This window comes from Manacus candei, unplaced genomic scaffold, assembly GCF_025592945.1.
Source record: "Manacus candei isolate 608988 ecotype Guabito, Panama unplaced genomic scaffold, ASM2559294v1 h1tg000088l, whole genome shotgun sequence".
Taxonomy (NCBI): Eukaryota; Metazoa; Chordata; class Aves; order Passeriformes; family Pipridae; genus Manacus; species Manacus candei.
This window is the reverse complement of record NW_026138136.1, coordinates 398,940-426,552: the sequence shown is the minus strand read 5'-3', so window position 1 is coordinate 426,552 and position 27,613 is coordinate 398,940. Positions and strand designations below refer to the sequence as shown.

General features: G+C 38.1%; 1 protein-coding gene across 7 annotated transcripts; it reads left to right on the top strand.

The window, feature by feature from the left end:
• Positions 1-53: 53 nt before the first annotated feature.
• On the top strand, positions 54-26,493 carry FBXO15 (F-box protein 15). 7 transcript variants are annotated; one of them, XM_051812745.1, is made up of 10 exons: positions 54-160; positions 3,678-3,797; positions 5,724-5,828; positions 10,023-10,265; positions 10,557-10,766; positions 12,886-13,015; positions 15,339-15,421; positions 16,572-16,717; positions 21,575-21,699; positions 25,019-26,493. In XM_051812745.1, exons 1-10 carry the CDS (start codon positions 60-62, stop codon positions 25,286-25,288), a joined length of 1,533 nt encoding a protein of 510 aa, XP_051668705.1. In that variant the 5' UTR covers positions 54-59; the 3' UTR covers positions 25,289-26,493. The 7 variants fall into 7 exon arrangements, with proteins under 7 accessions (XP_051668705.1, XP_051668710.1, XP_051668709.1 ...); XM_051812750.1 differs by having other exon boundaries at positions 66-189; XM_051812749.1 differs by lacking the exon at positions 54-160 and adding an exon at positions 242-729.
• The last annotated feature ends 1,120 nt before the right edge of the window (positions 26,494-27,613 follow it).

Below are 27,613 nucleotides of genomic sequence, written 5' to 3'. Positions count from 1 at the left end.
GCTCCCTCTCCCGCCCGCCGCCGGGAGCGGCTCCCAGCGAGGTCACTACAGCGCCCGCCATGCCCAGCGCCGCCGCAGCCACAGCACAACCGCGTTCGTGGGGGCAGCCCCCGTCTCGCTTAAGGGGGCTCGGGGAGGCTGCTCGGAGCGTTCTTTTCATGTATGTTTTTCTTGGTCTGGCACACACAGGTGTGTAAAAGCGCTGCAGTTGACGTTTGCACGAATGGAGACCGGAAGAGACCAAAGTTATGTCGTTCAACAAGACCAAGTGCCGTGTCCTACAACAAGTGCCCGGGCCACAACAACCCTAGGCAGGGCTGGAGGCTGAGGGAAGGGTGGCTGGAAAGCGTCCCAGCGGAAAATGATTTGGGGTTGCAAGTCAGGCGACTGAAAAGAGCCAACAGTGTGCCATGTGGTGAAAAAAGCCAATACCATCCTGGCTTGAATCAGAAATAGTGCAACCAGCAGGACTAGGGAAATGATTTTCCCCCTCTGTAGTTGGCACCGATGAGGCTCACGTCGAGTTACTGTGTCCAGTTCTGGGCCCCCCAGTTCAGGAAGGACACTGAGGTGCTGGAGTGTGTCCAGAGAAGGGCAACAGAGCTGGTGAAGGGTCTGGAGCACATGCTCTATGAGGAGAGGCTGAGGGAGCTGGGCAGTTTAGTCTGGAGGAGGCTCAGGGGGAACCTTATCGCTCTCCACAACTACCTGACAGGAGGTTGTAGCCAGGTGGGGTTGGCCTCTTCCTCCACAGGCAACCAGTGATAGGACAAGAGGACATAATCTCCAGCTGTGCAAGTGGACCTTTAGGTTGGACATCAGGAAGAATTTCTTCACAGAAAGGATGATTAGACATTGAAATGGGCTACCCAGGGAGGCGGTGGAGTCACCGTCCCTGCAAGTCTTCAAGAAAAGACTGGATGTTGCACTTAGTGCCATGGTCTAGCTGACATGGTGGTGTTTGGTCATAGGTTGGAATCGATTGATTCTGTGATTCCGAGCGCGGAGAACACCGCGCTCCGGCTTCCCGGAACTGGCACGGAGCTCACCAAGAGGCGTGAGGGGGGGCGGCGACATAGCAGCAGGCGCTGCGCCTGCCTCGGGCTTTAAAGCTTTCCGCCCCTCCCGAGGCCGCGCTCCCGGGCTCCGCCTTCTTCGGGCTAGCGCCGGCTCGCCCCGCGGCGTCCCGTGGGAGGAGACAGCGCCCCTCCTACCATCCCTCCCTCCCTCCCTCCCTCCCTCCCTCCCTCCCTGCTGGCGGCGCGCAGCCGACATTTTGGGGCGGCTCGGCGGCCATGGCGACGGGCCGGGGCAGGTAACGAGGGGCGCGTCGAGCGGGGCTCTGCCAGCCCAGGGCTGCCTGCTTGGCCTCCTTCACCTTGCCTGGCCAGAGTGGTTTGTTGTTTTTCCCTCAACACCCATTACTCCTCTGAGAAGCCCCTCACACCTGTCCCACGGCTCTGGTTTCTAGCTCTGAAATTGTCACGGCAAGAGCTGTGGTTATGTGCGCAGTTTTATTCCCCATTTTTTTTTCTTTTTAATCTGTAAATGGAGTGGGATAATATCCACCTTGTAAAAAGACTCTGGATTTGTTAGATGAAAAAAAAATTCAAAGCATTACTGTAATTTCTGTTTATCCCCAGATATGCTTTAAAATTTGGAACAGGAGACACGTTTCTTTCAGTACTTTTAATATACATTATTTGAAATACATTACTTGAAAGAGACTTGTTTGCTGACCATCAAAAAACCAATTCACATTGCAAGTACTATAGGGTATGAAAGTGAAAATACTGGTACAAAACTGAGTCTGACAAGTTGAAAGCTAATGAAAAAGCAGTTGAAGTTATTGTGCCTCTGAGTAAGAGCATCTCGGCTGTTCTTGAGGCCTCTGAAGAGGAGACATAACAGCTGTCATTGGCTTGTGCTTATCTGCCCAAGCTTTGTCAATGTGGTGTAAAAGTATTTTGTCAATACTAATTTAAAATCTAAGCACGCGCAGTACTTGAAAAATAGTTTATGGATTGGATTTGCTGTTGTTCACACCTTAAGAGTATTTTTGTTTTGGGAGATGCGAAAGTTCAGCACTTTTTTTTTAATTGAAACTTACAAAAGGGGTATATATTACATTGAAGTTTTCAAGGCATGTGTAGGCAACATTTCTCTTACCTCAGATATTCCTTCCTGTGGTGAAGAAGAGAGGGATGCAAGGAGTGGTTAAAATGAGCGGGAAGGATTGAATACAGGTTATGCTTGTAGAAGATAAAGTGTATTTTAAAATCCAGGACCCAGCTTCTTATCTAAATTACTCCTGTACCTGGAGTTTATGAAGTTATGTCTCTGTAGAGTATACCTAAACTAGTTATCTCCATGGTTTCAGCATGGATTCAGGGCAGAATAACTTTGGCTATGCTGTCCTGGAACATACAGAAGTGATAGCTCTGCTGCTGTTGAACATGACTTTTGTCCCTAAATCCCTTTAATGGTTCTTTAAAAATGAAGTTTGTTAGTGCCTTATCATCTAAGTGTGCTTCTTGATCCTGATACATGGGTAAAACATTTGCTTGACCTCCAGGTCATATTTGTTACCTGCTTATTTCTTCCTAGTAACTGACAGTGTAGAGCATAAACCAATCCTAAATCAGGAACAACATGTGTTAAATGTACATGGTACCCATATACTTCAAAATTTTTTCCCCCAATATCGATTGGTTGCCTAGAAACCCAGAGCTTGTTTGACAACATGGTGTAAAGTCATCTGGGGATTTAAAACATTACAAATGCAGTGAATGAGGAGCTATGCCTGCTTGGTGGCATTAGTGGGTATGAAGTGCAAGGATTTGATTGAGTTTCAATCTCAATGTTTCTATGTGGTTTAATGGTAGTATTTATAATTACAGCTTACAAAGTCCTTGCTATCAGAAAACTTGGAAAAATATGTGGCCAGTTGGATTTTAAGAATTTACTTATGGAAAAATTATGCATATTTGCTTTCTTGAATAAAAGAAAGTAATTTCTATCCAAATTGTGATGTGCTAACGAACTGTAAAAACATTGATACCCTTCTTGCCTGTTGAACTACCACTTATCTCTCAGATTTGTGAATACTTTAGCAGGAGAAAGTCTGAAATGAGACTGTAACTTTGTTTCAAATATGATTCTGTCGTATGTTCAAGGAAATAATTTTGAACCTCAGAAGTTTTCGAGAAAGGTTCAAGGCATTGTTTTATTTGGTATCTTTTAATAGCTTAGCAAAGTTGGATGGCTCAAAAATGTCTCTGGAGTAATGTTGCAAAACAGAAGATTAATCAGTGAGTTTGACTCACTGCAGAGACCTCTGTGGGGCTTGGTTGTGGTGACCACAGTGATGCAGCTGTATAACCCTATTAAATCTGTACTGGATTCAAACTGGTTTGGTCGAGTGACACTACTCCCTTCTGACTGCTGTGAGAGATTAATCACAGGAGAGACAGCTGTGAGTTTAAATCTGACATCTTCCTGGTGTCAGGTATTTTAACATGGTGATAATTGTTCAAATCCGTGAGCAGATATTATGAGTTGCCATGTGATGTATTCCCTGAATCCTTCCTTGACTGAAATGTTGTGTCTAGGTGTGTGCAATATGCATATTTCTTCATTTTTTGAAGATATGACTCCTAATGGCTTTTCTTTCTTAGAAATAGGCTAAGGACATTTGCTGCCAGGCCTGGGGAATGTTCTGAAACTGTAAATGCTGGAATTAAAAGTCTGTATTTGACGCCTGCTCTAAAACGGAAACCAAGGGTGTGCATTGAGAGGTGAGTATGTCTTTAGTTTAGGAGTAAGAGCAGAAGACCCTTTGCAGACTCTGAGCCGTCTTTTGACTGCTTACAGTAATTATGTTATGAACATAATTTTGGATTTCTATGTCAAATGTTCTGAGTTGAAAAGATTTGCTTTCCTGGCCTGCTTCGTGATCCTGTATTCACCTTCTAATATTTACTGTCATGACTGTCCTTTGCCTCCTTTTCTAAGTTCATATGAAATATGTAGCTTTTCCAAGTCATGTGAAGCCTTCAGCAACTCCTTTGCATGTCATGGGCAGTGTTGTTCTTTGAGAATAAAAACTGTTGTTTTATTACTTCAATAAAAGCCAATTTGGAATTAAACTGTGTATTTTTCTCTTGATTCTTGGTTTTTATTTTGTATAGAGAGGCTGAGGATAGTGGAGTGGGATGAGGGGGGAGGAATAAGGGACTGTTACATATTTGCTGAAAGGTAAATGTTTCCCTTCCTGTTTAACAACGAAAGAGCACTTTCAATATAATCCTGAATTTTCTTTTTGAAAATTAGTTACATTTTTACAAAGAACCCCATCTAAGAATATTTTACCTGAAAGATTAATTAATTTTCCTTGTTTTATTCATTTGGTAGCTTCCTGTGTAAGATTTCTCTGTTTTGCATTGGATGGCCAGTTCAATACCTTTTGCTGTTAGTCTGGTGTGAAAGATGAGAGAAAAAAGGAAAAAAATTCCTTTCAGCTTCCTTCAAAGAAAGAATAATATGGTTGTGAAAACTGCTGTTGAGAATTCTCGATCAAGTGTATTATTTTATTTAATTTGCATATTTTTAAGGGATCACTTCTAAATTCTTTCTGGAAAAAATGCACTACTTTGGGCTTTCAGTTAATGGGTTATTTTGCATAATAACCGTGCAAAGTTTGGCATGTTGCAAGTTTTGGCACATTGCCTCAATGTTATTACAGCTAAGATTCTGAGGTTTAATACAAACATTGGAGTATTGGCATTATCGTGCTACCCTTGACAGCCCTGTACTTTTGGAATAAAGTATTATAAATCAACAACTGTTGTAAATGACACAGTAGTAAAAGGATGAGGCACAGCTGGGGCACTGACTTTCACAGCACCTTGTATTTTCAGTGGTGATTTTGATGTGACCATACTCTATGCTCCAAAAAATTAGAGTATAAAATGCATGTATTTTAAATTCTGGGCAGTTATGAGGTGCTACTTGAAGGGTATGAGGTTTCTGTCTGTTAATGATAAAATCATGGTGGCTTATCTCCAGGGTATCTTGAGCTTATCATGCTTAGACTGCCACTTGCATTTCAGGCAGCCTTCCAGATGCACAGAAACCTTAATGATCTCAAGATGCCACTTGGCTCTTATGTGAAAGTTCATGTTTTTCTGGTGAAGACTGCATGAGAGCTCTGAGCACATGCTGTTTGAAGATTATGATGAAGTAGAGCATGATCTTACTGTTTGACTAGGACATTTCTGTCCTGTTGCATCCTGAGAGCTGATGCCACAGTCAGGAGGAGAGATATCTACAGCTTTGGCAAATACTGGTGGTTATGGACTAAATGTTAAAATCGCGGTACAAGCAGTAAGAAACTGAGATTGAATGAGGTAGTGTCATGTCAAACGGGGTTAAAGTTAATAAAGTTAGTGAAAATGCAAACCAATAACTTTTCATGTAATTGTTCTTGTGCCACTTCAAAAAGTTGTGATGAATTGTTTTACGCAAATGCCATATATAAGAGAGTGAAATCAGAACCCAAACTCTGGGTTAACTCTTCAGGTGATTTTTGATTTGTGTGTTTACAAGCTGATAGTTTCCACCTCTTTTGTTTTGCTCTGGTTTGAATTTAAAATTCTTTGCCTGCGTAATTTTTGGAATTTGCAGGCAAACCTAACAGTGTTCTTCTTTCTCCTGTTTTCCAGCATGCCATCAGAAATGCTGCTGAAGATATTTTCTTATTTGGATGCTGTGTCCCTGTTGTCTGTCGGTTGTGTGAATAAACTCTTCTATGATCTGGCTAATGACAAGTAAGGAAGAGGGAGGGTATAGGTGCTGGTCTCAGTCAGGCAGCTGTTGAGTTACCTGAGTTCTGAGTCTTTTTAATTTAGTTTCTCTGATGCCAGAGCACTGATGCATGAACCTATGAGCAATTACTCTGCTGCAAATATACTTCATAGCCTGCAGTACAATGTATTATATGGAATTCTAGCTGTGCAAGCCCTGTTGTTTAATGGGAGTTATGAAGTGAAAACTAAATACAGTGCTTTGAAATGTTGCTATTTGCATTTGTTTTGTTGTAAAATTTGCATGTATTTATTTGTATTCACATGCACCTGCACAAGCTTTTTGAATTGGGCAGTCCTTAGTGATGTGTAGCCAGTGGCTTTCATAATTTTAAAGTCCTACTTATTAGGTCTTTCATCAGGTTTTTGCAAAGGGATTGATTTAATCAAATGATCCACTAGTAGGTTTTATCTGTTGCTCTTTCTGTCAAATTTTGGTGACTTCTACATGAAAACAAAGAGACGAACATAAATACCAACACATTTTTTGTAAGCGATTGCTTATACAGAGTTCACAAATGGCTCCTACCAGTATCATGATAATATTGTGAAAGGATAGAGAGGAGAGACCTGAGTTGGTACATGATAATTGGGATGTCTGGGTATCCTTTTTTTCCTAGGATTCTGCTGCATTAGTGTTGTTTGAGTGAGAAAATGTCTTCCTGTATAGGAAGTTGCTGTGTCTGGTATGAATCCATTTCTCCCTTATTTGCTGAAACTTGTGCAGTGAATTGGTTTACATTGGCATTGACACCTTTAGAACTGATTAATCTAAAGGGAAGACTGTAATCCAGATTTATGTTTTGAAGCTGTCAGCAGGTAAGTGTGGATAAAAATTGCATAGTTGACAAATTATGTATCTTAGTATGTGTTTTCCACTTCAAGATAGCAAGATAGGATAAAATCATTGTGTCTCTACAGGGAAGGATGATTCATCTGTCTCCATCTCAACAATGTCTGTTTCCATTTTCTGATCTCGACAGAGATTACTGTATGTGCACAAATGGGATTTGGGGAAGAGCTACTTCCTTTATCTAGGAGATTGACTGGTTCAGTGGGACCAGGTCATTTTCCTGCTAGATTTTCATGAACCTTCTTCAGACCTCAGATCTTGTTCTGAATTACCAGAAGTTTTAATTGAAGTCCCTGCATATTTCTCTGGCAAATCTGATCTTGTGTTTTAGGCAGAGTATCTATTTTAGGTTTTTTCTTCTGTCCTGGATGTACAGGGTGCTGTCCTTTGTGCAACAGGACCATCAGTTTTTCATTATGATGTGTCTGTGCTGCCTAATGCAGTGCTTTGTCTTTGGGCTCTTCAAATTATGTCTGCGCTTGAACAGTTCCTTGGCATTGATGACTTCCAGTATAACTGTTCAAGACAAGGAAATGTTTCTGAGCCCCCTTTCAGCACTCTCCTTGCCCCATATGTTGTTTTTCCAGCCTTCTTGTCATGCCTTGTGGGAAGCTCACATAGATGGTCTGTCTGAAAGCCTGCGGATTTTCATCACCTGCAGATTGTGCATGCGTAAGAAGAAGTGAGAAGCCAGAGCATGGGGGAAGAATCTTTTTGCTCTTGTGGTCAGGTGATAATTGATGACAAACTGTGTCTGATTCTGGTGTTTGAATTAGCAGTAAGAGCTTTGTTTGGCTTGTAGTAACATCCAATAAGAGGCCTTGAGATTAAGTTCACATTTTGAGGCAAAAAGTGCATGTATTCTGCTGTGAAAGAGGCAAACCTGTACTTCCCGGTTGGATACCTTTTTGATTTATCTGCCCTGACTTCTTCAGAAGTTGAGAATGAAGGGGCAGTGATACTTTCCTAAACACTTGTAATTCCAAGTCCTTCTTTTTCTCCCTGCCCTAACTGAATTTTAGAGCCTCTTGAACTGATTTCTCATCTGCTTGCACAACACTTATTTGGAAAAGGAAGAAGCAACATGTAGCTGCGAGTGAGGACAAGTCTGCTAGGTATTGGTGACAAATCTGTCTTCTGTCACCTATATTGCCTGAGCCTGAACCTTCAAAATGCAGGAAATGCCTACTACTAAGCTCTATCTTTTCAGCATCATGCAGTCAGATGTGGAGTATCTCTCCCCGTGAAAGAAAGGATGTCTCTCTTGGAAAGGGGTTTCTAGTTAACAGGAGGGTGTTATAAGGATATCTTACTGGGCTATTTAAACTGGTTAAGGCCAGTGAGATGATACACAGCTCAGTTTCCCCTGATGATGATATGGGAAGGACATCTCTCCTCTGTTTTCATTACCCCACAATTCTAAACTGCTTTGGAATTAAATAAAAATTTTCTCCCTCTATTGGAAATGTTTTATACTATGTAATAACCTGGTTGCTTTTTCTGGTCTTAAAATAGAAGTATCTTAAATCTTTGTTTTACTTGTGGAATTGTTCTTTATGTTCCCCTGCCCCGATTTTGTAGAAGCGAAAGTCAGATGGTCATGTTGACTGTGAACCCACCTTTACCAGTCATGGAAGCTCATTGGTCTGTGTTTTAAACAGCTTTGTCTCAAAAAATGACAGTGGAGCATTCTGTATATATCTGTACAGCAGCAGGCTGGAAAGTTTTTTCAAAATTCCTTAGTATGTTTGCATCAATAACCAGAGCCTGACTCTCAGAATGTAGAGGCTTATTCTTAGCTGATGAATTGAGAATGGTTTTGATGAGTAGGAGGCAGTGTGGGATGGATTCAGTCCTTGAATGCTTTAATGCTTCAAGGAGAGGGAAAATGCATTACAAACCATGCCTGGGGATAAGTGAGGGCTGGTAAAGGTAATCTTGCTGATAAATGGTAGAAAATGTCTCTTGAGAATTTGTTTCTCTTGCTATTAATTTTCTTTAGTGCAGTTATGTAAACTGTGTGTCTAGTACTTCAGAATTAGAAAACTTATTGGAAACCTTTAGTCACAGATTGTTGTTTAAATTCTTGTAACTTCTTGTACTCAATATTCCATAAACTGTTCTAGAGATACTGGGATGTGAGGGGCGGAAATGTGGCCTCATAGTTTTCCTTACATGGAAGAGCTGAAGCCATTATTCCTGTCACGTGTTTCTTTGTCTTCAGAAGGTCATGTCTTCTGTCAGGTTTTCCAAAGAGAATGCAGAAGGGATTGAAGTGACACTGGTACCACCAAACACAGGTGATTCTAACTGTCCTCCTCCACCGCACTTTCAGTTGTGTGAGAAACTTGAGGGGTACAGGTTATCTTTGTTGAGTAAGAGTTGTTAAACCACTTTTTCCACTAGCTAATTTTGTGTGAGGAGGATGCATTGTTTTGGGGAGGAATTTTCAAAAGTAACTGCTTAACCCTTATCAGTTCTCACTTCACTTGCTGAGTCTGAGCTTTGTCCTGGATCCCATATTTTCAGGAAAACAGACAAGACTTACCTTTTCATAGTTTCCTTATGATAGCTTTATCTCAGATCTGCTGGTTTTGTTGTTGTTTGTGTTATCATTTTTTTTTTATTTTTAAATCTGCTCAGTGACTATCTGTGAAGGAAGTAGCAGCATAAGGGGAAGGAAGGCTTTTTAAAAACCACATGCTCTGGTGTGCTATTGAGAGATATAAAACAGTGGGAAGTTCTCAATATCCAATTAGTCTACTTTCTAGAGCACTAGTCAAACATTTTCTGTGTATGTAATTGAGATGTTTATCAACCTGATTGAAGTATTGTAAGACTTAACTGAATAACTTTTTCTTTCCCCCCCCCATGGTAGAGCAGAAAGTTTTAATTGGATTTCATTTGGTATGTATAATCTAGAACAAGAAATGTGTTCTGGGATTCCACAGTCTTTTAGATAGCCTAGTAAGCCCATGAGAAATGCTGACATCTAGCATCCTTGGATTCCTGAGCCTTCATGTTTGCACCACGGAAACTGACCTTATGTGGGCTTTTGGAAGGTCAAAATGGGGAAAAATGTGCAACCATGCCCTTGTATTTTCTTAACTCCAGTTACTGCTAGGAGGCTCCAGTTACTGCTCTTCTAGAAACTTAGATTTAGATCGAATGTAGTTTGCTGATAATCTGGGACTTCATATTTTTCTGCTAACATTATGCTCAAGCATAGCTGAAATGTGAGTACAAAAAATTGACTATTCTTGAAATATATGTGGTTTTCCTCTTTACTCTATTTTTATTTTCAGTGGAATTTGGCTGAAAATCTATTCCAGTTGTTTGCAGCCAAAAAGGACAATTTGGAAAATGAAGTCTGAACAAACAGAAGCTGTTCCCTTGGGCTGTGCTGCTCTACATGATAAAAAACCTGGGTACTGGAAGAAAGAATACATCTTGAAACAAACAGCTGCTGTCAAAACTAGAGTAATGCGACTTGCTAAACCTCTAGATCCTTATACAGGTCTTCCGTGTAAAAACAAAGTAGCTATGAAGTAAGCAATTCCTTGTCACAGAAGTGGTTTCCTCAAGAACAGTGTACAGAATATTAATGGCTTTGGAAATGCTAGAGAGGGGGTATGGAAATAGAGTTATAACATGAGTACCATAATGAGAAGATATGATAGCCTATAAGTGACTGAGCCTGAGAAACATAAGTAGCAACTAGTAGAAATTTGAAAATTCTCTTGAAAGCTTAGTTTAAGTTTTGCGATTTTTTTTTTTTTTTTTTTTTTTTTATTTTTTTTTTTTAATGTCCCTCTCCCCTCTCAATTCCTAAATAACAGACTCTCTGGCTTGAGTTGGATAATTGTTCTAAAGGACAAAAATGGAAAAGAACATGTGATGGAGAAGGCAAACCTGTCATTTAAGCACACATCTGTTACCATACTTTGGTATAGTACAAAGTGGCCGTGCTTAGACGTCGTGTCAACCCTAAAACTATTTGGAGTTACACCATTGCTTCTTGACCAAAACATGCCTCCCAACAAGAATGGGTGAGTTTTAACATAGGATTTTTGAGGTGTTGTTTGGTGTAACTGATTGATAACATATTTGTAGGAGCTATCTGACATCGATTTGGCTCAACAAGTTAGTTCTTTGTTAGAAAGCCTGTCTGTAGCATTTCTTCCAAAGCCTATGTTCTTCTTTTCATTAGTAGAGCTTTTTAACAAGAAATAGTATAATCTAACAAGCTATGACATTAATTCATAGGTTAATGTAGCTACTGGCATGTGATATACAGACTGATAGCTCCTGCCTTGGAAAGCTGGATCTAAGGCATAGATACAAATGGGTGTGAAAGAAACATATAAATCTAGGAGAATTTAGTGTGAGACATTTAGCTTGGAACAGTTCGTCAATATTTATATGGCTACAGTCAGGTAATACATGTTGTTAACATTTATTTTCCATGTGATAGGTATGTGAATTTAGGGAATTTGATGTGTAACTGTGAGTACAATCTAAGTACATGCATTTAAAAAAACAGTCCACATCTTATCTGTTATTTTGTAGCTTAAGCTGTACAATGCTTTTCTGAAATTATATTCTGAGAAAAGATATTTAAATGAAAAGTGTCTATTTGAGATATTTACTTGCTGTCAAGGAGTTTTGCACATGTTTGGGTCTGTGTGTATTGTATGTGCAGCATCAGCTACATGCTTCTTACACAAAGCTCTTAGCCATATGAGTTCTGAAAAGAGAGAATTGTTCACCTACAAAAAAAACCTGGTTCCTCAAGCAGAAGCAAAGTATTTGCTTAAGAAATAAATAAATCAAGAGAAACCTTTTGTATAAAGGCAGCTGAACAAGTCTTGCAGTCAAATTATGTGGGAAATATAGTTGATTTACCAATATGATGATTCATAGGTAGAAAATAGTAAAAGAAAACTTGCAGGGAGTTGGTGTATTTATTTCACAGAATAAGTTTTTGGAGCTCGTGAATATACATAAATATAATGGTTTCACCAATATCAGAATGTCAGTGTTAAGACTATAAGGAGCTGTTGCAGGGACTTCGGGAATGTTCCTGTATTGATATGAGCCTGATTGACTTAGAGATGGGAAGTGTTGATGTTGATTAGGAAGAAATTCTTTACTGTGAGGGTGGTGAGACACTGGAAGAGATTGCTCAGGGTTGGATGCCCCAACCCTGGCAGTGTTCAAAGCCAGGCTGAATAAGGCCTTGAGTGACCTGGTCTAGTGGGAGGTGTCCTTGCCCATGGCAGAGGGCTTGGGACTAAATGATCTTTAAGGACCATTCCAACACCTTAACATTCTGTCTGTGATTCTGTGATGTCCTGTCACTGCTGCAAATATTACAGTTTAAAGTAATGTGATGAAATTGCTCTTGGTTGCTGTCTTCCCAGCAGTGTGTGGTAGGTGATACTACAGTGATTCTATTGGTAAATCTAGGAACTGTTTTGAATATAATAAGAGCCCAAGTCTGCAGAGGGTTTTAGAAAGACTTCTCTCTCCATTCTGAATAGGTAACACAGACTCTGCTTTCTGGTCTTTTTTTTTTTAGTGCGTTATTAGTTAATAACAATATCTGTGAAGTCTGAACTTTAGTAAGAGGGTGTTATGGATTTTATATGAAATGAAGACATATAAAGATATGTAAAATATCTTTAATTACAGGTAGAAAAAATTGCTTAAAAAGAAAAGCTTGCTCTAACAGAAGCTTTTAATTTATTATATGTACAGTTTGATCCTGTCCTTTGGATTTTGCTTCTGTGGAGGAAGAATTTGCATTAGCAGCTTGCTTCATACTGACAAAACTTCAGTGATTCCATTTAGTACCATCATAGTATTAAAAACAAATGGTGAAGTAATTCTGTGGGTATTTTGAAAAACTGGGCAAGCACATAAGTTTTTCTTCATTTTTAAGAGTATAGTAGAACTTCTTATGGTGTTTTTGTTTCTTTTCTTGTTGGGGATTGAGATCCTGCTAATACAAAGTAGTCGTTCAAACATATAGTTTATGACTGTGCATGCTGAAACTATTTCCATTGCATGCTGTTGGTCAGATTTCAGAGTTAAAAATGAAATTGGGCTGAACTGTAACATAAATAAGGAGACATAACCTTTTTGCTACATATGTTCTGTTCAAAGACCTCGACGACTTTCCTTAATTGCCGAATACCATCTTGCTAACCTGACTGAAAGCAGTGTAGCAGTTGGTGCTGATGGCCTTGTTCAGCTCTTCAGTGTGAATCCAGGGCTCTTAATAGGAATTTGGAAGGTAAGATAACATTACATTTTGTTTCAGTATTTTATTATGACTTGAAGGAACATATTTTTTTGCCTTGTAGTTTGGGATTTGGGGACATTTCGAGGGTTTTTTAATCTTTTTTTTTTTTTTTCCTTTGGATTTTGGAAGATCTTGTCTAACCTAGTAACAACAAAATGCAGGTAGGGACAGCTAGTTGATGATTTATTGTATTCTAAAGAGCCGTCTGTACTTTTAAAAAAAATCCACCTCTAGTCATCATTAGAGGTATCATACATTATTAGACACCGTATTCAGTTTTATTTATGTTGCAGTCTTCACATGCCAAAGTTTGATATCCTGGAGTTATTTTAAATAGAATAGTTTGAGGAGGGATGTGCTTCTTCCCCTGATTCATGCCATGCCCTGTCCACATCACTCAAAGTGATGAGTCCCCACAAGGCAACTTAGCTTTAATCTACATCAACAGGTAGCCGTATCCTGTGCCAGCAGTAGGAATGCTGTAAATCATGCCCTTTTGGGGGTATTAAATTCTTGGTATTAAGGGTCTAATTTAAGCAGTTAGTCTCTGTAGGCTGTGTGTAGAGATGAATGTCTTCAGAGAGCAGTGCACAACATATGAAGTAGACTTGTACACGAAAGGAATCTGTATCTCTGCAGAGAATACTCTGGGACCTTGGTGACTGTCTGAAGTTACATTGGGCTAGGTGCTGTGAAAGCCTATCTCAGGGGTTCTGCTCTTGGTCTGATTTCAGAGGTGGCAGCCCTTTCTTCCTCCCTCAGCCATATTACTGATGTAGATCTATGTTACTTGACACTGGCAAGAAACTTCCCTCAGGGAGCCTGTGAGCAGTTGCTCAAAGCTGTGTCTAATTTCCAGCTGGAATTGTGCTACCTCAAATGTGCACAATCACCAGAGGCATTTAAAACCACGGAAGGAATATTTCTTAAAGATAAGAGTGAAAGTCCATTTCCTAAAAAAATTGAGACTGGCTGACCTGCATAAGCCTATTACAGGTTGTCTTAATCTGTGAAGAGCTCCAATAAATGAACAACAATTTCTTTTGTGTCTTCAGAAGTTTACTAGGTTGTTGGCCCTATAGTCTTGCTAGTGCACTGCCCCCTCCCAAGCTTGGAAAGATAACTCTTTCAGCACTTGGAAATGGTTCAATCATAACCAAGTTCCACACAGTTGTTAAGCATCAAGTGCCTCACTGTAGGAGCTTTTCTGAACAGCAGTTCTTATTCTCTGTGTAGGCAGTTGACTGTAGATGGGTGTAGGAATTGCAAATGCCACACGTCTTGGCATTTTACGCATAGCTCAGCTGCATAGCAGAAGCTGTTGATGCTGGTAGTTTTGGCAACCAAGGACAGGTTGTGTGGGCCTTCTGATATTTGGATAGAGAAAGAGTGAGAGACTGTGATTGATAAATCTCTATTGTTATATCTTTTAGAGCTGTAATTTTGCACTACGAAACTACAGGAGTAGTTAAGAACCCAAAAGTTCAAACAGAGGATGTCATTTTCTGGTAACCCAGAAATAAAAATATCTCTGGTTACCAGAGATAAAAATAATAGTTGCCCACATTTCAGGACAGTGATAGACTGCTGGCTGTGGATAGTTTTACAATTGACTTATGTGTTTGCAAATGTAGGACTTAAAAAATGCATTTAAAAAAAAAAAGAGCTGAAATCCTAGCATTCTGTATTCTTGGAGTAAATAGATACCTTTGTCTGTATTTAGCTCTCACATTGAGCTCTGATGTTTTCTTTGAGCTATGTTAGGCCAATAGAGAGTTATGTCTTAGCATTTTCCCAGGAGTATGTAATCTGGTGAAGACACCTGAGGTTTTACTTTGAAATTTACCATTTCTGTTGAATAGTTCTGTATTCCTTAGTGATGTTAGCCCTCTTTGCAAATAATTCCTTACATATGAAAATAAACTTGATGCTTAGCTATTCAGTAGCTGGGGTTAAGTCCTGTTTAATTCTGTTTAGGTATCCATTTTAGAGTGGTAAGTAGAGGCTAGAGGAGTACAATTCATGGTTTTCTTTCATAACTTTTGCCCTAATATAGCTAGTTTCCCTCTCTTCTTCCCAAATATACAAATGCTGTAATCTTTAACATGTATTCTATGCTCTTGTGAAAAGACACTAGCAGTTGTTGGAGTCCAAGTGTTAAAGCAAGCCGTTATTAACATTATTGCAATAAAGGACAGAGTAATAAGCAGCAGCATTTATCTATGAATTTTAATGCTCAGAAAGACTTTAATGCTCAGAAAGGGAAAAAAAGCGTTTCCAGATGAAAATACATCTACTTTAATTAACTTTTCAGGAGAAAAATGAAATTGCTTTTGTTATGGTGAGTCTTCATTATCATCAACTTCTTGAGAGAAGCATTCTGGGTTCTGCTACTGTGTAAGTTTGGTTTCTCCTTTGTGGTTAATAAAGATAACCTTTTGAATAAAGCTTTTGAGTTTTACAGTTAAAATTGGCTGCTGGTAAGAGGTTTATATTTAGGCAGTATTTAACTATTCTTGTTTAATATAAACAAGTTACAGTAACTATATACAAGACTGTAGAAGCATTTTCATACTAAAATGTTGCAATTGTTATGCTGCTGAGGAGATAATTTAGTTTTACAAGTGTGCTAGTACTTGCTGTATTGAGAAGGTTAGAAATACACTGCCAATACTTTCTCCCTTTTCACAAGCAGTCTTTCTATTCCCTCTTCCGATCTGAAAGACATAGAAAAGAGGGAGACATTTTAGGAAGTAGGAAAGTAATCTTTAGCTGTGTAACAGGGGAGAAAAAAATTCTGATAAACTGGTAAGGTGCCTGCATTTATCTTTCAGTCCTATTGGGAAGTTAGCTGGATTTCTAATGAGGTATTTGTATATATGTGTGTACTGCAGCATATAATATAGTACAATACCTGTTTATACACTGTAAACTGTTTAAAAGGATGGAGTTTGTTAGCTTTACTACAATATTTGTGGAATTTTTTTTCCCCTCAGCTTTCTATTCAGATACTGTTGTATCTGCTGGTAGTCTTATGTGCCCACTATAACTTAGTGTGGTTCTTTTTAGCACAGAAGGTAAGATTTAACACCATCTCCTGTAGTACCAAATAGAATCCTAAGTAGAAGGTGCTCAGTTGCCTCTGGCATTTGGTCTCTTCAGGTCATTTGTGTGCAGTAGTTTTTCTTTTGGTTAGGCAAAGACAAAATTATTCCAGTAATTGCTATTTCAGAGAAGTCTGTAGTTAGTGGACTTTTAGATTGGTACTTAAGCTGATGCTTTTTTTCTTTTTTGGCAACACATCCATATTTTGGAGTTTAACAGATGCACCTTTTAAAGCTGACTGCCATTATTTTCTGCCTTTGCTGAACAGCTGATTAGAAGTATTATGTGCTGTAGAAGGTAGCTTAAAAGAAGTGTGATAAACTAGAGATGTTTGATTTCAGAACTCTCTAAAGATGATAGTCTAAGTGTAGGGCTGTGTATTATATCTCTTTTTATTAAGTCATTTCCCCCTGCTTAATCACATTATTATTATTTTTTAAAGTCAATATGCCCCTCCACCTAATAAACCTGTATTGGATGATATTGACCCAGAATATGGACTACATGACTACAGTCTGCATCTGGAAATGCATGGTAGAAGCTGCACCTACCTGCGTGGAACATTCAGGAACCTCTTCTGCAGAAAAGGTATAGTTGACAGAACAGTAATACCTGGTTTTAAAATAATCCCTGTTATGTCTTTCCCTCTTGTATCCAGTGTCTCTGTTTTAAGGGCAGAAATTGAAATGGATTTTTAAGAGCAAGCTGTCTTTCCATTTGTTTTGTCATTTCTTTATATCTGCATGGGGTGTTGTGTGGCATCATAAGTAAGCCTGCTCTGTGTGAACTCTGCCTGCTGTTAGGCTGACATGGTGGCAGGCCTGAGACACAAGTTCTGCAGATTGTCAGGGTGTTTTCGTTTGGTTCAGTGCTGTGTTAATAATGCAGTGGCACAGCTTTTGGTGCAGGTTGACGTTCCTTCATCTCAGATGCTATAAAGGAGAGACAGTTTGTCCTCATACGTTTTGGAGGCCTGTTTCTGTAGAATTCTGCTCAAGTATACTTTAGGTGCATTGACAGATTAAATATTTAAATATGTTTGTAGAAGTTACTGTGAACTCTTAATACTTACAGGTTTTTTATCTCATTCAGTTTAAGGTTGTTCATATTTCTCTCACATTCTTTCATTGTGTAGTAAACAATTTCAGTGATTGTTTTTAACTTTGCTGCTTCTTTTGGTTTTCAGCATTTCCTTTCATAAGACACAATGGACCATTTGTGTTGTTTTTGTACAGCTCAGCTTCATAATTGTACTTTGGTTTTGCGGTGTATATGGGCGATTTCTCCTTTGACTGAACTTCAGCACAGTCCTTCCTACAGCTACACGGCTGTCTTTCTGTCAGCAGATACAGATTAAAATATCAAAAGAGAGCAATTAAAATTAAATACTGTAAGTTAACTATTGCTCCCTAGTATTTTTTGTGATAACGGCACTACTGTGCCTCCTGCGGATTTCAGAAAATGCTAGTTTTGCAGACGGTAGAGGGCGATGTTGTCAGGCTCCAGTGCGTTTACGGGGTTACAACAAATTTCCTGTGGTTCGTTTTTGATTTTTTTTTTCCTTTTGTATTTGGTCACTCCAAAACCTATCATTTAGATTTCAACCTTGTGCACAGTGTGGAGTGTTGTAGTCCTTGAATCTGAAATATGTATGTTTTCAAATTCCATAAAAGCTGCAAGCTTGAAAAAAAGGAATACTTCTAAAGGCTAAAACTTCAGTGAAAGTCTATCCATATAGCAAGAAATCTTACCTGAAATGTTGTTTAGTACAGGAGTCCTCTTTATACCCTCAAAAGAAAACTGTTTTCTAAATTGGCGAGGTGGTTGGGGTTTGTGTTTTGGTTTCTGGTTTTAATTTTTGAGGCATATATCATATTTTGTTTTCTCAAATTGAAATTTTATGCTCCTAGCAATACAGTTGCACAAAAAGAAGCAGTATTGTGGCACACTTCACTTTTTTGCTGCTTAGAATCTACTTCCTTAAAAGATTATGCTGATGTTTATGCAAATGGTAGCAAATGTCTATGAGCTACAGTTGTGATACCATCTCACTTTGCATGTTACAGAATCTGTTTTATGATCACTGGTGTTTTCTGAATTGTTTTGGTTTTGTGACCTTCAGCAGTGTGACAGCCACTAGATTCTGGTCTTATAGGACATCGGACATCTGAAGCCGTGGTTCTGCAGACAAAAAACTCATTTGTCATCTAGTCCCTTCCCCATGCTTGCACAATAATTACAATAATTTGACTTTCTATAAAAATGTCGTGAGGCAACTTAGGGCTGTCTGCTTTCACGTATTTTCATTGTGATTTGTTGTTCATTTTGCTCTTTCTGGTAAACGTGGTGTTTCTGAATGCAGCTGACAGTGTAGGCTGACAGATTAGTCCAGGCTGGTTGTATTTGAGGATTTGTGCTTTGTTTATAGGCTCCATTCTAATAATACCCTTTGTCCCATTCTCTGGGTGGACTCTGAAGCATAGAGGTCTCAGGCAAACTGAGAAGTCTTGCTATTTCTTAAAATTCTCTACCCGCTCCAGATTTATTTTAAATTATGGATGTGACATGCCAATGGCAGTTTCCACAACATGACACAGTTGTCAGGTATTATACCGGTGTTTTCCTTTTTATTGGTTTCCATTAGGAATCTGTGCGTTCCTAGGTTACCAGAGAACACCCATTTGTATTCTGCAAAATAACTGATTTATATGTTTGAGTTTAGTTTTATTTTTGTCTGCTTTTTGTTAGTGCTTATCAATGTTGTGCTTCATCTTTCTGCTCTATTTTCAGTTCTTTTTTCAGAATTCTTACTATTAAATATAAAAAGTTATATCACACTTCATTAAACCAAGCAGATGGAGTATATATGGCTTCAGATTTTTTCTTCTGTTATTAATACTTGCATTGCAGTAACTAGCTGTTTTGTCATTTTGTTTTGGTTAGGTTTTAGCATTTTATTTTATGCTCCCTTTCGTGTAAACAGCATTGGTAATATGGTCTTTTTAACAGATACTGTAGGGTGAATATGCTAAATACTTTAAAATTGAATTGAAAATATGTAGTAAACTTCCCTTGTTTTCAGGAAGCTATGAAGGCTTTTCATACGATGGGCCATGAATCTAGCTTCTTAATAAACATTCTTGAAATGTATTTCTCTAGGTTTTCAACCTTTAAGAAAAGCTTTGTAGCCACATGGTAGTTTAAGCTTTGGCTTTTCAATGTTGTTTCTTGTTGATGTAAATTGATGTGTTGTGCTTGCAAAATATAAGGGGTGATTTTTGTTTGTTTAGAGAGCTGTTAAGATTTGTTTGTAAAATTTCATATCATATATTTGAAATGTTTTGCTTGACCTTGGAGATTGATTTGCAAGTTTAAATGACCATTGCAGTGTGGTAAGGCTGGTTGTTGGCACCAGAAGTAGTGTTAAGCACAGCCTTTCCTCTGAAAATGCCAATCATATTGCAATTTGCACTGAAGGCTTGGTTAGCAAAACAAACTTCCTTGGCTTTTAGCTAAAATAAGTGCCTTGGAACTATTTGGCTGTTTGCTTCTTTCCCCTGAGGTTTGTCTACATGATACATGTTCTTTTTATTGGTATTACCTTTATCTGAAAATTTTTGTTCCCTATTTCTTATTCTGCTACTTTGCTGCTATATATGTCATGCATAAACCCTGGACTGTAGGTATTACAAGGGGGCAATGAAAGAAAGTATAGATCAGGCTGAAGAAAGCCCTGTCCAGTTTGCTTCTTCTGTGTTTCTCTTGTTATGTTTAACATAGCTTGTTCTGCCCCTTAATTTCTTTTTCTCTTCTGACTGGGGTGAGGAAGAGGAGATTTTAGTACTTAGCCTTCAGCTTCTTGCTCATTTCTAGGCAGACTTTTCCTTTTTTCTGGTTATGAGGGTTGCAATGGACCTTTATATTTTAAAAAAATATATATAAAGATTGGATTAACTAACCCATGACTAATTAGCCTTCAGATTCCTGATCTGTTGCCTATTTCTGTTCTGGCTAAAATTAAGAAGTAACTGCAGTAGGAGGTTTATAACCTTAGCCAGGTGACCCATCTAGCAATGCTGTATTAATGCCATGGTATAGTAGTGATGTCCTAGGCTTTGTGAATTTATTACCAGTATGCTTTTTACAACCTGCTTTTATTCCACTGAAATTTTAATTTTTTTGAATAAGAGAAGTAGCTGTTTCCATTCAAATCAGAACTGCAGATAACTTTGAAAAAATGCTTGTTGACCGATGTTTTCAAGTCTCTTGTATAAAAGCTCAATTTTAAATGTGAACTTTTAGTGTTCACTCAGTAAACTGTTTATTTAAAATATTTTTACCTCGAATGAAATCAAGTAATTGGATTTGATATATTGAGGTTTGGAATTGAACCATTTGGGTAGGTATCAAGTTAATATCTTTTTTGCACTTTGAGCTGGATCCTGGAAATGAATTCTGCTTACGTTTTTCTCACTGAGTTCTTGGAGACTTCACTGCAAGGACAGTGGGTGTCACTGTCTGGAGCATTGCATATTCTTTCAACCATACAAAATATCTCCTGGACAAAGTCATGATGGTTTTACTATATTCACGCTCCTATTCCTGGTAGTGTCTGTACCTGAAAACCTGCAGCTTTTGTTTTTACTTTTTTTTGTAGTCAGAGATCATGTTCATTATGATGTACCCCAAGTTATAATTTAAACCATTGGACTGTCTGGTTAATTTTCCTTCTCTGATAACAAGGGAAAAAGAATAATTAAAAACAGTTGATCTCTTCTGAAAAGAGAGGAAGAGATACCAAAGAAATATGGCTATATGTAGTAATAAAAAAAATCATTAATCATAATAATTCTGTCAAAGAAAAAAAGAAAGTGAGCCTTTGGAAAACTGTTTAAAAAATGAACAAATCCATAATTTAAAAACTTGATTTAAATCAAAGCATATGCATGTCAATTTAAATGATGCAATATCCTTTCCAAGGAGGATTGATAGTTATCCTTATACCCTGTTGCATTGTGTTATTTGAGTTACCAGTCAGAGTTGAGAGATTTAAATAATCTTAAAAAAAGGGCAGGGAAGGTATCATAATTTGTTTCATGTGTTATGTGTTGAGCTTTACTTTTGGGGAGTGGGCAGTGATTGAGGCACTGGTGGCATGAAAATGAAATGTTTCATCCTTGTGTAAGTTCTTTAGGTGCCATTCATATTTTTATACTAAAAAATACAAAAGACCATTTAGCTGCTGCTTCTGCTGTGGATCACAGAATTGAAGCCCTGAACTGCAACTTATTTTCTCTATAATATGCTCTATCTAGCTGTTGAAGTATGTCAGGGTTCCTTATTGGTGAGTGAGAAGAAAATAAAGACATGGAGAGAAAATAAGAGAACATTTACAGTGTATTTGATTTGTTCTGGTATAATGTTATATATTGTTTGTATTTTCAGGTGACATTGCAAATGGATACTTGAGGCTCACAGTTGTAAGCTTAAAGGATAATAGGAAGCACTTGCCTCTTATTGGGACACTTGGCTTATCCTGGGAAACAGATGTGTTTAAAGGCAATGTAAAGGTCAGAAATATTTTTTGTTTCTGGAAACACTTATCTCAAAACGGAACTAAGTTTGTGTATCCTAAGTATGCTAATTTTTAAAACAATGTTTTTGTTTGTAGAAGGTATCTTTAACTAGAAAAAGACCTCCATTCAGATATTGCAAAAAATATGTAAATTTTGAAAAAACCCCCAGTTTTATCCTTTCTGTCCTGTAGTCTAGGTTGCATGATAGAACCACTGTGTATATGTAATGACTCCAGTGGTTTCCACTCAGCAAGGTGCTGTGACTGACCAGCCCTGCTTGGAAATGCTGGACAAAAAAACTGTAATGCAGATGTACTTTTTGTGGGTTTGTTTGGTTGGTTTGGTGATTTATTTTTTTTGTTTGTTTGTTTGGAGGTTTTTTTTTGCAAGCAATAAGCCTTGAACCCCTGGGGAAATACTGTGCAGTTCTGTGCTAGTACATATATGCAGTGGAAGTTAGGAAATGCTGGAGAATGTTAAAATGCCAATGGACACATGCAGAAAGTTACAGTCCACATTCACACAGTCAGCACCTAGCTCGAGTCGTGTGCATCGGTCAGCTAGTTTAACTCTTTATTTTAGAGGAATGCTCACTCATTCTATTGGATAAAATTCCTAAAAGCATTATTTCAAAGAAAGTTTGAGAGTAGTTCTTTAGATTTTGCAGTAGTGGTGAAGGCACTTATTTTTAAATGTACTTCAACTGCATGAATATTTGAGACATTACAAAAATTCTGATAAATGTAATGTAAGCACTACTGAAAAATTATCTAGTTCAACACTTGGTTTTGATTTTGGCACTTGTTTTGAAAAAACCCTAAAAATTAATAAAACTGTTGTTTCTGTTAATCCTGCATAAATGTGGAGTGGAATATTGTTTGATAATATTGTTGAGGGAGACTTTTTTACCAAGGCCTGTAGTGACAGAACAAGGGACAATGTTTTTAAACTGAAAGAGCATAGATCTACATTGGACATCAGAAAGACTTTTTGGTTTTTCTTACACTGAGGGTGGTGAGGCACAGGATCAGATTGCCCAGAGAAGCTGTGGATGCCCCATCCCTGTAAGAGTTCAAGGCTGGATGGGTCTGGGAGCTACCTGGTCTAGTGGAAGATGTCCCTGCCCATAGCAGTAGAGGTGGAACTAGGTGATTCTTAAAGGTGCCCTCCAACCCAAACTGTTCTATGGGATTAACAGCTGCTTGGCAGAATTTTTTTTTTTTTCATGAGTAGCACAAAAGAATTTGGGAAGTTAACTGTCAGAGGAAACAGAGAGCTGTGGCTGTAGTTTTTAGTTTTTTAGTTTTAGTCTCTGTCCTGTGTGCTTACAGCATAAGTTATACTGAATATTTGTTTCTAGGAAAAAATAAAGAATACAAGATTTTTTTTAAACTCCTCATTTTGTGGTGAGAGATTGAACATGTCAGCGTAAAGCTGTGGGTAGAATTCAGTGTGGTTTTTAACATGAATCTCTAAAATTGTTAAAACATGTGGAGGCCAAATAACAACAGCCACGGAAGCAGGATGTGCCACTACTTTGAATTTATTTGAATTTTGCTCAATGCTCTAAAGAAAACAAAAAAACCTGAAAAGCTTTTTTTTTGCACTTCTGGGTATTTTTTATAAAAAATTAATTGCTGAAGTACAGATAGTTAGGAATTGTCATGATTTGGGAATAGTATTCTCAAATTTAGTGTTCCCACTGCAAACACTTCAAACCACGCCCCCTTTATCCCTCCCCTGTCCTCCTCCCCTCCCTTGCAGTGGCTGGAGAGGAGAACTGGAGTCACAAAAGCTAAACATCACGGGTTGAGATAAGAACAATTTACTGGAAACAGCAATGAGATAAGAAAATGAACAGTAATAGCAACAGTATTAATAACAATAGTGTACAAGAGAGAGGCAAGTGATTCCCGTGGAAATGCTCACCGTGGAACCCGACCCAACTGTGCCAACCTGCCCTGACCTGGAAGTGTGCCCTTCCCCCTTCCTGGAAATGGTGTGAGGTGGTAGAGAATAACCTCCGGGTCCTAGCCATGCCTCTTCCTGGCTATTGCAGAAATTAACCCTATCCTGACTGGAATCAGGACAGAAATACATGGGAAGAACCCAAACATCCCAACACTCAACACCACCCTGCTTTACTTTTCATAATTGGCCTTTTATATATGCCAGTTGTCAGACCAGAAAATAGTAATTTTTTCTTGTTTCAACTGATTTTATAGCTCATGTAAGTTTATTACATCATCATTAGGTTTGATTTGAATTTTGTATTTTCAGCATAGTCTACAGTAAAAAGCTTAGGAAAATTGTATGTATCGTATTGCCTTGCATTTGTGCCATCTGCTCTCTATTGTTTGATTGTAGTAAAGTAATAGTGAAAGCAGTGTTAAAGCAGCAGAAACACAACTATATAGTACAGAGAAATAAAGCATTCCAAGTTATTTTTTTCTTGGCGTGGCATATGTGATGTTGGTTTGTTTATACTTTTGGAGCATTAGTCCTGGAAGTAATGCATATATACTACATAATTAAGATAATTTGATTAATTTAGTGATTTAGAACTCATGAGAATAAGTAACAGCTGATACTAACAATGACACGCAACTCCTGTGCTTTAAGGGACATGTGAAACTATCAGTTTGCAAGTGCTGAAGAATTGGCTTCCTGCCATTAGCATTATAAAATGATGTAATTGTGTAATGTTGTAAAGAAACATTTTCAAGAATTCGTAAAAGGAGGAATTATTTGAAGGGTAGAAAGGTATATTAGTATTACCTTTTTGGGAACCGAAGCTTGGAGCCATTCAAAAGGTGCTGTAAAGCTTCCTTTTACAGCTGACATGTTAAGGGTAATAGTGTCTGTACACTTCCTTGGTGTGGTCTCTGAGTATCTCTGCAAACATTGGTGCATTCACACAAGTTCTAAACTTGATTTTTTTACTTAAGTTGCTTTCTCATATTGGAAGGACTGTCATTTGTTTGTGTGGTAAGGTTATTAATAATTGAGAAACACAGATGTTAAAGGCTTAAAACTGTTCTAGAAATAATGTCTAATTTGGGTTGGCAGTGCTACCTTCTGTAGCACAGCTTGTGATGTCTGTACATTGCAATCTTGATTTCTGTAGGAAACCTCTAAATAAGTGTTTGTTGCTTTGCAGTAATCAGTGAAGCACTGTCAATTATATTTTGAATTTTTAGCTTTCATACAGAAAAATACTCTCTGAACCCCTGATACTTCTCCTAAATTTAGGGACAGATCTACTTACTGTGCCATGGCATGGAGAAATAATCTCTTCTGCTTGTGTTTGTAGGACTGCTACATGATGAATCTTACTCTTTTTGATGAAATTGGAGAGCCCTTCTGGTGTTTCAGTGCCCCAGTCAGCATGGAACTGTCTTCCAAGACATCTGGCCTTTATGATTACATGGGTCATATCTATACCACAAACTATGCAGATTCAGAGGGTAAAGTTTGTGTTAAGTTGGTATGGCTGGAAGAAACCAGGCAGTATATTATAGTCAACTTGGTGCTTTATGTAAGCACTGAAAAGGTAAATAATTGGTATGGAACAAATTACTGACTTGATTGGGTCACTAATTTCCTTGCTTTAAAAACCAAACCAAATCAAAAAACGCACTAAACCTTTGATGCTCGTTGATACCAATGAGCAAGACTATTCCTGCAAGTTTTTCACTAAAAAGTGCAATTGCATAATTTGTTTAATTGTTATTGGAGAGATTGAAGAGACCTATTGATATAAATGATAGTTTTTCTGCTCTGTTGAACATCACATGGTTAATCTGTTTCTGATAACTGAGTATATTGAAATTATTTTTATGAATATTTATAGACACTTGTTGCTGTGGTTAAAAAACTGCTTCTTTTGAGAGCCATACTTTGAAGATGCCTTATGTGATGTAAACTGCAGTTTTTGAGAACATTGACTTTTATGCATAGTAATAAAACAGCATGTGTTCTGTTGCCTTCAGGTTTGTTGAAGTGTTATTGCTAAATGACAGGTTTTGTTAAATGCAGAAATATTTCTTTTTTTTTCCCCCCCAGAAAATACTTAAATGTATTCTAGTAAAGGATTGAAAAGGTAGACAGGAAGTCACAGGTCCGAACAATATGGCAGTCAAGACATTTGTCAAGAAAATCACTTGTAATATCTATAATGACATTTCTTTAAATTCCTGTTTGTTCTCTTTTCCCATTTTCTAACCTTCTGTCTGATTTGAGCCCAGCTACTTGCCTTACGTATTTGCCTTTGAATTTGCCTTTGACTGGATCCCAATTATCAGCTCATCTGCTTGTGCTGAATGTATGTAACATTCAGTTCTTTTGGAAACAATGCATATCTGATACACATATATATACACATATAAAAATTGAATGTGTCTGCCTGATCTTTCTGGTTCCTCGGAGTAACTTTAGGACGAAATTTTTTACTCGCTGTATTAAAAAAAAAAATTATGTGATATTGGAATTCCACTGTCATTACCTCTTGTGTTACAAACCACAGCAAATTCAGTTTCACAGAATTCTGTTAAGAAAAATGAACGATTATATTGTTGACCGCTGTGATTTTTGTTATGGTAGTGATTTCCTTACAGTCACTCTTTTCTTTATTTGCTTACATACATTAATTGGTTTGTGCAAGCAATGTTCATATGTAAGTACTTGTGTTCCATGCTGCAGAGGCAGCAGGAGATATATACCACTGCCATAAAGGTGTTTCTTGATGTAACTTTCCAAGATAATAAAGCTGAGGCTGATACAGCTCTGGTTCGCCTTGTATAATCTTGTCTGAAGAAGAAGTGGAAATGTTTCTGTGTTTGGTTGTTAGCCAGTCTAACAAGCATGATCAGCTGCATTTCGTGTCCTTTCTTACTGACTGCTGATGGTGACTGTGATCCCTTGAAGTGATATAAATGTTTTAACAAATGGACTGGGCATGATGAATGCCAGAACAACAGACACTGAAATTCATCTGAACAGACAAGGGACCAGTCAAGCTTTTTTTTTGGCTGAAGTTAGACTTTGAGGTACCACCTTTTACAAGGAAATGGAAGCACAGTCCCAGAGCCCTCTCAGTCGTTGGCCTCACTGCTAAGGCTATAAACAAAGATGTACAATTATTCTGGCTGCACTGATCCTTTGAGCTGTGCAGGTATGTTCTCTGACTTGCTGTAAAGCTACCAAAGTCAGTGGGCACTCAGCAGCCATAAAATGGTAAAAGATCTATCACTGCTCATTCTAGCTGAATTTTTGTTGCATTTCCATGTTTGTGGGTTTGGATTTTTTAAAAATTAAAGTACTTCCTTTTCTTTTAATAAGCAATTGCTGTTTCTAAGGCATTGATGGTTTTATACGGTTGAATGTTTTATAGAAAATTTTGGAACCACTGCTGGAAATGAAACAGGAGAGTGATACTGTCCCTATCCCTAATACGCCACTTTAGTAGCCTGAAAGTTTACTAACTTAATCGATGAGGAAAAGGGTAACTCTTTAGCAGCACTGTCAACCTAAAAAGTGATACAAGGCATAGCAGAGTTTCCTGACTATTGCTAACTTGTGCTGTTCATAAACAACACGTGTATGCAGCAAACCCAAGCAAACTGTTCCAAGACCTTAAAAAATGGACCCAACTGTTGCAGAGCTGTTTTCACACGTCTTTGCTGAAGGAAAGGACCGTAATCATGTGTTTTCTGAAGATATGAAGGCTAATAATCCCTATTTATGTCTTGAGATAGGCCTTAGATGGACCTAAACCTGCTTTAGTATTTATGCTATGTGAACACTCCTTTGATTTCAGCTGGCAGTTGCTTTTAATTGCACACAGAAGTAAACTCGGTAATGACCACTTGTATGATCAAATCTGGAAAGCTACATGTGCCTTCACTCA

What these genes read in the sequence shown, in the direction of transcription:
- FBXO15 (XM_051812745.1), top strand. Translation starts at nt 60, where the DNA reads ATGCCCAGCGCCGCCGCAGCCACAGCACAACCGCGTTCGTGGGGGCAG. An exon ending in ATGCCTCCCAACAAGAATGG is followed by an intron (nt 10,767 to 12,885) that starts GTGAGTTTTAAC and finishes TTCTGTTCAAAG; the next exon opens with ACCTCGACGACTTTCCTTAA. An exon ending in TCTTAATAGGAATTTGGAAG is followed by an intron (nt 13,016 to 15,338) that starts GTAAGATAACAT and finishes TTAACTTTTCAG; the next exon opens with GAGAAAAATGAAATTGCTTT.